This window comes from Furipterus horrens, unplaced genomic scaffold, assembly GCF_987537825.1.
Source record: "Furipterus horrens unplaced genomic scaffold, mFurHor1.1.pri manual_scaffold_1, whole genome shotgun sequence".
Taxonomy (NCBI): Eukaryota; Metazoa; Chordata; class Mammalia; order Chiroptera; family Furipteridae; genus Furipterus; species Furipterus horrens.
In genome coordinates, this window is record NW_028327171.1 from 168,760,828 (window position 1) to 168,773,271 (window position 12,444).

At 39.9% G+C, this 12,444-nt stretch overlaps 1 protein-coding gene across 1 annotated transcript in view; it reads right to left on the bottom strand.

Moving 5' to 3' along the window:
* OLA1 (Obg like ATPase 1) overlaps positions 1 to 3,326 on the bottom strand; it is a 185,824-nt gene extending 182,498 nt beyond the window's left edge. The window contains exons 1-2 of the mRNA XM_090267937.1: positions 3,220 to 3,326; positions 1,866 to 1,966 (exon numbers count right to left, since the gene is read on the bottom strand). Coding sequence (XP_090124063.1) covers positions 1,866 to 1,966 — 101 coding nt within the window. The 5' untranslated portion in view covers positions 3,220 to 3,326. The remainder of the gene's footprint in view (positions 1 to 1,865; positions 1,967 to 3,219) is intronic.
* Positions 3,327 to 12,444: the final 9,118 nt, after the last annotated feature.

Sequence of the window (12,444 nt, forward strand, 5' to 3'; positions counted from 1 at the left end):
GTGATTATGATGTGTTAATGTAGTTTCATCAATTGTAACAAATGTGCCATTTTGTTTTGCCAGGGGATGTTTACATATACATAATGGGGAAGGCTATGCATGTGTAAGGGCAGGCAGTGTATGGGAAATCTCTGCACCATCCCTTCACAATTCTGCTGTGAAGCTAAAACTGCTCTAAAAAAATGAATTGTTTTTTTTTTAAAGTAGTTATTTTAAAAAGTAGCCTCCAAGGCTCCCACCTACAATAATACACTGGCCAAAAAAGAGGCAATTTATAAAGGGTCGCTCAGGTAAGAAAAAGCAGAACAAATCTAGAAATCAAATCTTCATATACTGGGTATGTTCACAACCAAACACAATTGCCAAAATTCATCAAACTGTACATTATTAAAATGAATTAATTCTACTTTTTGTTAAGTATACCTTAATAAATGGGGCGGAGGGGTATTTAATTCAAATGCATCAACAGCACATTTATACTGGATAATGAATTAGGTTATTTTCATATACATTGACTTTTCTATGCTTTATGACTAAAAACCATATATACTTCTTTGGATGGCCCATTTTAAAGTAGTCCCATTTAAAGTCAAGCTACATTGACTGCAGTGGTTCTACAAAAGGGAAGTATGTTAATATCTAAAAACTATGTCTTGCTTACAGGTGGCAATAGAACTCACAACATACATAATGACCACTATATAGCTTTCAAGTTTATTGACAGCACCCTACTGTACTCTGCTTAATTATTTGTTTTGCTTATACTGTTATTTTCACACTATTTCATTTTACTTTGCAAGCAGCCTATATCACAGCAAGGAACCCCTTCAAAATGCAAACATTTCCAGCTTCAGGATAGAAATTACGACAGCCACACTTGTTTGTTTCACATTACAAAAATTTAAGAACTGCCTTATGTGGTCATATCATGTTCCATTCACTAAGCAATCTCTACAATGGGTTCCAAGGGGCTCTTTCCACATGAAAGAACATGGCTGTCCTACTTGCCACCAATCTAAAAGCCTAAAACAAAGGTCAAAATACTTTCAGTCACCTTAATAAATCCATATTGGATCTATTACCCATGAACACACCCTAATCACTCAGCCACATTATATTTTAAAGTTAATAAAAGGTATTAAAATAGAAGGGCAAATAGTAAAAAAAGTAACCTGAACATTCAAGTTGCAAGTATATAAATTTATATGATAAGCCCCCCATATATTTCCTAACACTGCCTTATTTGCAAATAATTCACTTTAATTTTAAACATTATGAAATTCAAATTTGTGCTATCACATCTTTCAGACTCAATCATTTTATAACAGATATCCTTTATCTAGCAACTTCCACTGTCACCTCCTTCTCCAGTAAAGATTTAACCACCCAATCCCTGATCTCCCAAAAATATAATCAAATTTATAATGGGGCTTTTGAAACTATTTCCTAAAGTATCCTACTACATGGCCTCTGGTAGCCAGCCCAGGTAGGGAGCCTACATAACCAGTCAGCTACAAAATCAAATTTAAACTAGTCCATTTCCACTTAAATTCAATACTGTGCCTCCCAACAGTGTTTCAAGCAAACAGCTGCTCTGGTTCAACTTGATGTTTTAACTCTGTTGCTTCTTCCTCTGAGTTTAAGCAAAGCAAAGAATATAAGTAACTCAAGTCTCAATATAGTATCCATATAGGAAGCCAAATATAAAAATCAAAGTAAACAAAATCTTGTTTTGCAACATATTAATATTCCAGCTTCCTAGACTCTTTCAATTTAAATTTTAATTACCTCATGAGTACCCATTTCTACAACAGGAGCCAAAATATTTGCAAGACAAAAATGAGGAAAGCCCAACATTCACCTACCCAACATTTGGTAATCCAACAATACCAATTTTCAAGGAGGTTCCAAATCTTCCAATGATTGGGGGTGGTTTAATTCCATCACCTCCCTTTTTGGGGGGCATCTGAAATGTCAAAACAAACATATATAAACAAAACCTTTTACTATCCCCATCAACAAGAATACATTTCATCATACAAAATATATTACTGAATAAGAGATTAAGAATAAAGCGTACTGTATGTATATACCAATCAAAAACTGACAGCTAAATCCACTTTATTTTTCAACAACAACAAAAATGTTTTAAGTTCTACAAACAGATCCTATTCTGACAGTTGTCAAAGCAGTCACTCCTGAAAAGTCCTGGAAAGCCTGATCTAAAAATATTTGGCATCATAAGTCAAAGATAAACTTAAAAACTAACTGCCAACCTTCCATCCAGACTGTTCACAAACCACTTTATTTCTTAATATGATATAAGGTTAAACGAATGAAAACCTTAGGAAGCAGGAGCCCAGATGAGTCAAAGAAAATCTATTCTAGAACCACCAGCAATCAAGTCACCAACCCCAAACCATCCCTCTTTTTTGGAACTTGCTTTCTCACTTCTCCCACAAGCACCCTTTTTCACATGAATGAACCACGCCGATATTAAGGTCTTTCCAACCAAGTCTCTCCCAAGTTTGGTACTGCAGGTATACGACTCATCATCAGTATTCACAAGCAACCTCCGGAATCTACACTTATTTCTAGTCGTAAATGAGTCCATTAACCTTTTTTTATTTACAAGTCGAAACTTTCTCAGTCCGTGGGCATTTGCCTCCAGGATCCTCTGTGCAGAATTAATCCCACTTTACTCTCAAACTGAATTCATGAGGACGGACTGCCAACCTGTCTTCTGGATCCAGCTGAACTTCCTAGGGCCATGCTGGTGCTATTTCAGCCTCTGATCCCTGACGCCGAGGGCCAGGGATCTCCCTTCTCTGGGTCTTAACTCACACCTGTTCCCGGCTAAACCCCAGGCCTCCAAAGCACAGCTGCAAGAGCAGAGCCTCTCCAGTCCTCTGGCCTCCTAACGAGGGATGACTGGCCACCCAGCCAAAGCGGGCCCCTACCCAACATCTACCCACGCGGGACCGGGCCTCTGGCCGGCCAGAGAAGCTTTCAACAGAACGTGCCGGCAAGAGGCGTGGGCCGCTCTGCGGACTCGCGGCCTAGTCCGAGAGCGCCTCATTCATCCGCACACCCCACGCCGCCTGCTGCCCTCACTCCACCCGGCCGCCCGGCCCTTTCCTGACGCTGGTCTCAGAGCAACAGGCCGGGGCGCAGAAGATGCGGCGGGGAACGCGAACCCAGCCTTCCTGGGTGGCTCACCGTGGTGGGGGCCAGCGATGACACCGGGTCCCAGAGGCAGCGGCAGATGGGTCCTACCGGCAGCGGGAGGCGGGGAGGAAGGAGGAGTGAGCGCAGGCCCGGCCCCTCCGCGGAGCCGCACGCACGACGGCAGGGGCGGCAAAAAGAGCTGGCTGGGCGGGGCCCCACCTGCGCGAAGGGCACGCGCTCCGCCTCGCGCACCCGCCCGCTTCGTCCATTGGTTCGGTCGGCGTGGAGGCGGGAGCAGGGTGGGAGGAGCCGCGCGGCGCTAGGTCAGGCGAGAGCCGGAGTAGGAGCCAAAGCTGGCCTTTACCCTATCTCTAGCCTACCTCGGAACGTGATTCTTCCGCCCTCTCAGCAACTGTCCTCACGGCCCTGATTCTACACTTTCTTCCGGGTGCGCTGTCTACGTTCCCCGCACGTGCTCGCTTGCCAGCTTGCACCTCCACACTGTATCCGCTAGACATCGAAGTACCTTCTCCCTGCCCGCTTGCCCACACAGAGACGGGTCGCCTGCGGTCTGGCGAACAGCCCGCTCCATCCCTGCTTGGACTCTTAACGACTTCTCGGATACCACGGCCCTAGACCGCCTAATTTTCTTATGACTTTCTTCAGTCAGTCCAGATGGTGAGAAGCTAATAAGTAAACCTTCTTAAAGGAAAAAGGGAGTAAGGGAAGCATATGATCCAAGTGTTCCTTCATCACCTTATCGTTCAGGCATTTTTCGGGGATTGGATCCCAGAATACGTTTAATAGAGCCAATCGCTCCTCCACCTGCAACTCTACCCCCGCTCCTTTCTCTTTGGATGGTTGAGAGCAGGGGCCTCTAGAATCTGGGGAACGTAGGTTCCGGTCTGAGTTCCACTACTCGTTAGCTGTGTGACCCTGGACAAAGTAACCCAGAAGCTTCTTTAATTGGGACTCCTGATAAGCAACAACTGAACCATTTTAAATAGTAAAATGGCATTAAGATTTTTCTTAGCCCTATGAGAGGGATCTGAGGTGAGTTAAAGAGCTTTTCCTGTAAATTTGGAAATTCTTTAAGGACACAGGCAACCTGGTTCGATTTTGGCTCTATTTCTTAATGTTCATAAATATGGACTATATATTTTCTCAATCTACCTCCCTTGTCACCAACATCGTGTACTTATAAAACAGGCGTCTGGGTACACTTTAATTATGAAACAGAGGAAAGCTAGCTAGTCTATATTTTGTACCGTCAATATAAACTCTTATGAATAGCCATAACAAAGTAATGCCTAAATTTACTGCTGTTTTGGTAGTGAAATTCTGTAGTTGGTTTTCACACTGCTTCTTTGTGGAAAAACAGAGGCACCATTACTTTAAAATCTGAAGAATCCCAGCGAACCCTCTCTGCCCAGCGACTAGCCACTCAGATACTACATAATTTAAAATGCTCCCAACGTGTAGTAGTAGCATCGTCTTCAGTTTACGGTCTTGTAACCAAATTTCGCTACTTGTTCAATCTCAATATCGCTGGGATCTACGCATTCCCTTCAGTTCACACTATCAAGTCCTTGAGTCAATTACGTGTTTATTTGCTGCTACATCTTTCTTACTTGCACTGTTGACCACCTTTAAAGTGATGTGACAAAGCAGGTCACACAGATCTCAGTGAGCTGGGCATTTTCAGGAGTGGCCAGTTGCTGCTGCTGACAGCCAATAATAGCTCTTCTTTACCTACTCGCTGGGGGAAATGTGATTCACTTGCAGTCTTGGGGGGGGGGGTCAATTCATAGTCATGAAAGAGAGTATCTGATTGGCCTAGTTTAAGTAAAGTTCTCCAACTAGCTGTGATCAGCAGATAGGGGTCACATAATAGAAACATCATGAATGACCTCTCTCTACTAATGAAGCATGTAAGTCTCAGAGAAAACCCTACTGCAGGCGGTTCTCAACCTGTGGGTCGCGACCCCTTTGGGGGTCGAACAACAATTTCACAGGAGTTGCCTAAGACCATCGGAAAACACATATATAATTACATATTGTTTTTGTGATTAATCACTATGCTTTAATTATGTTCAACTTGTAACAATGAAAATACATCCTGCATATCAGATATTTACATTACGATTCATAACAGTAGCAAATTTACAGTTATGAAGTAGCAACGAAAATAATTTTATGATTGGGGGTCACCACAACATGAGGAACTATATTAAAGGGTCGCGGCATTAGGAAGGTTGAGAACCACTGCCCTAGTGGGTATCAATTATTTTATGGGATAAATTAAGAATTAGTTAAAAAAACAGGATATTAACAGTTAACACTAATGCCAAGGCTTGAGCCTTTTGCATATAGGTATGTCTAGTACCTGTTGGGCTCAGTGATTAAGTGAAAACTAGAGAAAAGAATCAGAAGTGGTCTGGAATAAAAACTGAGCGAGAGGTTTCTGTAAGAGGAGGAATGAGACTAGACCATTGGGTCAGCTCAATATAAGTTTGCTACGGAGGGAAAATCAATGGCATGAAAAAGAGGAGCCAGAACCCACTTTCACTCTTTGCTGTTATTAGCTTTCAGAATTTTTTTCTTTTCCAGGCTTCAGCCAGTGACTAGGAATCAAGTTAGTTAACCAAAAGTCACAGAGAATCCGGGAAGTGGTTTGGAGTCAGTAATTTATTCCATAGAGAGCAGCTCTCTAGAAGTCCAGAGATTTACTGATCCTGTATAGGAAGCTAAGGGTTAGGAGATGACAAGGGTATACAGAGAGGGGACAGGAAGGTAAGGAAGAAAATAGGATTAGTGACGTGTTCACCATGGGCTTACAGTGCTTGACTGCAACTGTTGGTCAGCCTCATCCACATCTGTTACAGGTATAACATAACTAAATAATAGTAATAACTACACTAAAAGGGAAGTTGAGTCTTGATAATAATTTTTCAGGAAACGGAAATGGCTTAGGAAAAAATATGTACCCTGTGAGGGGGTGGAATTCCAAAGATGTTGGTCAAAGGGTACAAACTTGCAGTTGGAAGATAAATAAGTTCTGAGGATCTAACACAGCATTGTGATTATAGTTAACAATACTATACAGCTGACCCTTGAACAATGCAGAGGTTGAGGTGCTGACAGTATATTTGAAAGTCCACATATAACTTTTTACTTCCCCAAAACTTAACTACTACTAACCCACTATTGACTAGAAGCCTTACCAATATCATAGTCAACTAACAATATTTTGTGTTATATGTATTATATACTGTATTCTCACAATAGAGCAAACTAGAAAAAAATTGAATCATAAAGAGAAACTCCGTCGGCAGCCATCCGTCTCCAGAGACGATGGTGTAGCTTCTTAAGAGTCTATCTGCACCGCCAAGAATGGCTGTGCAGTCCAACTCGGGAGTGACACGGTATCTGTCTCCTCCCGTGTTGCATCGACATCTTGTGATGATGCTGGAGTGTCCTCTCCAGTGAAGCTGAAGCTACAGAGCCTGGGCAGGGTGATATGGAGGGTCTGCTGTTGCCCATGCAGCAGACCCCCCCTCTCTTCGCAGCTGAAGGGTCCAAGGGAAAGACAGAGTCAATACAGCTTGGCTTCAGGTGCGCCGCAGGAGTTGCCGGTGTTGACTACAACGTCAAACCGCCTTAGGGACTCCGGCTCCGGATTTTCTGTCGGGGTTTACTCCCTTAGCCTTTCCCCTGAAGAGGTATGCCGCAAGGCAGCGGAGGTTTTTTGGAGTCAGAGTTTTCCTTCTCTGATGTGCCCTGACTGGAAGATCGAACCAGCGACACTTAGCTCGCAGGCCGACGCTCAATCCACTGAGCCAAACCAGCCAGGGTGAAACTACATTTACAGTATTTATTGAAAAATGTGCATAAATGAACTTGCAGAATTCACACTCATGTCATTCAAGGGTCAACTGTATTATATACTTGAAAGATGCTAAAAGACTAGATCTCAAATATTCTCATCACAAAAAAGAAATTATAAATGTGTGAGGTGATGACGCTGTTAGCTAATGCCTTGGTGGTAATCATATTGCAATATATAAGTTTATCAAATGAATATATTGTTACATGTTAACTCTATCTCAATTTTTTAAAAATAAGTACCCTATATATAGTTATTAAATAACATTTTTTTCTGTTACCTTTGTCAGATTTTTTCTTTCTCTACAGTTTTTTCTTATCATATCCAGTGTCCAAGAAAATAGTCCCATATATTTAGAACATCCTATTCTTCACTTTTTATTGTTGTTTATATAAAACTATTTTCTTGAGTTTTACCAAGCATTGCTCTAGGCTTTGGAGCAGTGAAGAACAAGATAAATATGCTCCTTACCCTCAAGGAGCTTGCAGTCTAGGAGAATAGAAAAAAACAAGTAATTACACAAATAACTATCTGAGAACTTGGTAAAAAAATTATAGAATACTTAAATACTTTGTTTACATTTTGAAGATTTAAAATAAATAACCTAGATTTTCACTTACTCTCAGGACTTCTGATATTATGTCTCATGCAGTGCTTAATCCTTTCCCTGTTCTATTACCAGCAGTAATCAAACCCTCTCAGGCATCAGCAAAGCAGATTGTCAATTTTCATTCTTCTATTTGACAGATCATGATTTTGAATTTTGACCATAAATTACCTGTGAAGTAAACATGTTTAATCAACTGCCTCGATTCTGGAATTGCTTACAGCATTTGAAAGAATGCTGACTGACTAAAGAGTCAGTTATCATTGCAGAAATTACTAGAGTTTTGTTACCTAATATCTATCATAATTCATAGATAAAGATTTAGAAATTCTTAAAAGAAATTTTTACATACTATTTTATCAGAGGAAATATAAAAAGGCATATGCTAATCTAGAAAACTAAATATGTTATTGAAGTATTAGCTATGATACTTTTAGCTGCAAGCAACAGAAATTCTGATTCAATGGAAATTTATGCTACTGAACAGAAAGTCCAGAGAGGGAGAGCTTCAGGATTGAGAGAGTCAGTAGCTTAACACTACTTTCAAGGATCCTGTTTCTTTCATATAAAGGCTCTGTCTTCTCCAAGTTTCCTCTGGTTACATCCTCAGGCTAACAGCAAGAAGGCTGCTGTAGTAATTCCAGGCAACACATCCAGAAATGACAATATTCAGAGGAAATAGGTTCGGGGAGCAAGAAATCATCTCTTCCTGTAACTGTTAGAAAAAAAGGAAACATGTCTTACAAACCCCACAGCAGACTTCTTCCACTGTACAAAAGTGGTTCTCATGCCTATACCTGAAGGAAACACTGGCAGGGAAAACGGAGTTACCCTGAGACCATAAGCCCACCCTCACGGCTGGAGGACAGATAAAGTTTCTCTGGGTCACGTGGCTGTGTGGGATACAGATAGGTATCTGTGCAAAATTAGGGTTGTATAAGAAAAGGTCACCAGCTGTGTCCACTATATCCCCTGAATTATTTTTTTCCAAGGTAACAGTTTGAGCACAGTGTAATAATTATGAACATACTTGCCCTGGCCAGTGTAGCTCAGTTGCTTGGAGTGTCATCCTTTGGACCTCGGTTCGATTCCCAGTTGGGGCACATGCCCAGGTTGCGGGTTTGATCCCTGGTTAGGGTGCATACAAGAAGGTGGCCCATCGATATTCCTCTCTCTCTATCTCTCTCACTCTCACTTTCTCTCTAAGGGCAATGAAGAATGTCCACAGGTGAGGATAAAAAAAAATTTTTTAAATGGTCAGTGTCATTGGTGGTCATCTGATATTATGTGTGTAATTGCAATGTAATAAAGGTTGGCACACCTAATTCATTGAAAAAACACTGAAGAAAATTGATCATCTTATAACAGTTAATGATGTTATAAAATCAAAGCATGTGAAAATAATATTTTTATTAACCTTTATAAGATACTTAAAACTTTAGTCATGGAGAGGGGAGATTACTCACAAAATATGTCGCAAGGGTCCTATCAATTGAATTGGAAATTGGGGGATTTCATACATAGGCCTAGGTCACCAAACTCATGGCCTTCAAATTAATACCAGCTCAACATAACATTGCATCTTCATTGCAGTTTTGAATCTATGTCCATTTCCAAGGATATTAGTACTAGTCAGGATAGACTAATTTATAATATATAATAAGAGACAACTCCAGAATTTCAAAATATTCACAGAATAAAAATACTTAATTGGCACTTTAAGACTGCTTTGGTATCAATCCTTCCATATCGAAGTGCTCCCACCATACACATTTCATTGGCCAAGTTAAGTCACATGGACACATCTAATTTCAAGGGGCAGAGATTCCTTGTTCCCAGAAATAAAAGTAGGTACTAATGTAGAGTGGTAATGCCTGACACAATATTTACAATAGACTCCATGAAGAACATTCTTTTCTAAATCAATTTGCTATCGTCAATATATGAAATATACAGTCCAAGCTGCCCTTCTAAGATGAAACCATGACTAATGTTATTTTGGAGGTACCCACTCACCTTATGGCCCCTTCATTCTAAGAAAGATCCATTCTCCTCGTACTACTAAGGAGGTAGACCTAAATCTTCCTGTTCATAGCACATGAACCCTAGCCACATCAGAGTGGACCAGGGATGGGTGAAACCTGACCCAAGCGGGGCGATCAAAATTCTCTTTCTCTTGAGAAGTTGGACTTAGGACATAGCAATAAATACTATTGAATACTTAAAAGGAACATAGAGTCAAGACTGTGCAGACAATTTTTTGACAAGAATAAAGGTCTTCCAAAGAAAGAAAAGCAAAACAGGCAGGCAAGAAAAAGGGTATGTAATTAACCATATGCTCCTTTAATCACAAGTTCTGACTTGGCAGTTGGAGTCGCGTCCCCCTAAAGCTCTGTATATTTTCTGACTTTGGATTCTGTGAGACAATCCTGTGTATTTACCAAGAACTGCCATTTTCTGTTTACATTAGTTTACAATGGGTTTCTTTTTCTTAGACAAACAGTGGTTTCAATAGCCAAAGCAAACAAGAAGTTTTTCTGCCCTAAAAATTTCTAATGCATGTTAGAGTCACATTGGTCCAATGTTCCTCTTGCCTGTGGCTTTAAATTATGAGACATTGTTTTCTGAAGTGTGTTCAGTGGAACACCAATCCTCCATTTTGCTCTATGAAACAAGGGATCTAGGATTAGGGAATGCTACGTCCTGCATCCCCCATAGGGAGACTATAATTTTGTTTAGTATATTTAAGTGTCTGAGAAGTTCTGCAATAAACAGACCTAATAAATATCCTTAACTCAATATTACCAAATGTGTACAAACTTTTTTACATCATACACATTAAAATCTCTTGTAGCTTTTGCTCAGTGGACAGCAATTCTTTGAAAGTTGCTCTTAAATAGTGATTTAGGAGTACTTCTTGCAGTAAAAATCTGTGAAGCTTACTCTCTTTCTGCCCTGACTGGTATGGCTCAGTTGGTTGGGCATCAACCCTCAAAGTGAAAGGTCACCAGTTCAATTCCCGGTTAGAACACATGCCTAGGTTGCAGGTTTAGTCCCTGGTCAGGGTTCCAAGGCACCTGATCAATGTTTCTCTCTCCCTTTTTCTCCCTTCCCTTCTCTCTAAAAACAAATAAATAAAATCTTCCTTTGCTTTAACAACTACCAAATGACAAAAATGATTATTTAACAAGGAAAAAAAAGTGAGTATCAACCCTAAGGAAAGCATTGCTCCCACCAGATGTCTCACTATTAGGATGAAATTTAGAATTTTAATTGAGTCTTGTGCTTCATTCTACTCTGGATGAGAAAATGCTTTTTCAAGTGGAATGAAAGATCTCCATAGAGTGGGACAAAGTATGTAGTTTTTCTTGCGTAATCTTGAAAAATTATTAAGGAATTTCCCTCTAGAAATTCTCTGGGATGTCCTGTCTGCTCACCAGTAGAACTCCTGATTAAGTTACCACTTTTTTAATATTACCCCTGTGCCTTATACCTGGAATTTTCAACCTTTTTCATCTCCTGGCACACATAAAATAATTAATAAAATTCTGTGGCACACCAAAAATATATATTTTTTGCTGATCTGACAAAAAGTAAGTATAATTTTCATTCATTCATACTGAATGGCTATTGTTGTGTTGGCTGTTGTCATTATTTTATTTAACAATCTAAGGGAAAAGAGGTCAGTACCATAGACTAAATAGTCAGGTATTGCATGTTTTAAAAATTCATGTGGCACACTGGTTGAAAATTGCTGCTTTATACAGATTAACAGGACTAAAAAGACTGCTTAATACTTCAGCTTCCTGGCCAACTGAAGCAGTAATAGCTTAGGTTGGTACTTCTTTATAGTAGAGCTAGATTATACAAAATGAGCTAAGAATCAAGAGAGGAAGTAGGACTGTGCTCACAATCATCTTCAGGATCAAACAATTTCTGCTTCTGCTTGTCGTAAGAGATTTTTAGGTTGAGAGAACAAAAATGATTATCGAGCTCCCATTGTGTGCCAGATACTGTGCCAGCCACTTTACATTTGGGACCTAATTTACTAACTCTCTTAAGTAGTTATTATATCCCTTTTACAGCTAAGGCACAAAGTTCATAAAAGGTTAGCAATGTCATTACAATCTTATTGTTAGTAGTTATTGGGCTATATAAGATCACTTCATCTGACTCCAGAGTTATACTTTCTTTGTAAATATGCTTGTTTCACTATAGCCAAATGATGTTTTACATATAGTAAATGATGCAATCTAACAGGCCTGAGGGGTGTGTGAGTGTGTGGGTGTGTGTGAGTGCGTGCGCTTTTCACTGGAGCAAAAGATTAACTCAAATATTTTATATAAAAAACTTGGCCTCAAAGGGAACTTCTGGCTAGGATTCTTTCTTAACCATGAATATTTCAGTTCGGTAAAGAGGACTACTAGCAGTATTGGAAGACATATTCAATGTATCTGCAGGCTTTGCTATTCAAGGACCAAGAAGAGCCTGGAAACATTAAGACGTCAGTGTCCATGACATGACCAGAATGATCTAAATTGAAATAATGATTAAAATGTTTTGTGAGGGAACAGTTTATTCAGGGACTCCTGGATGAATTGCTGTGAAATTATTGGTGAACTATCAAATGATGCATGTAAGTAGGAAGATGAGGTCTCAGAACTGTAATTCTTCCCATTTTGTTTTTTAACTTTAATTATCTTTAGAGTTTGAAGAAAAGCATTTTCTAATGGTGCTTATGAAATAAACAAAAAACATTGGTTGACAGAGTACCAAGAAAACA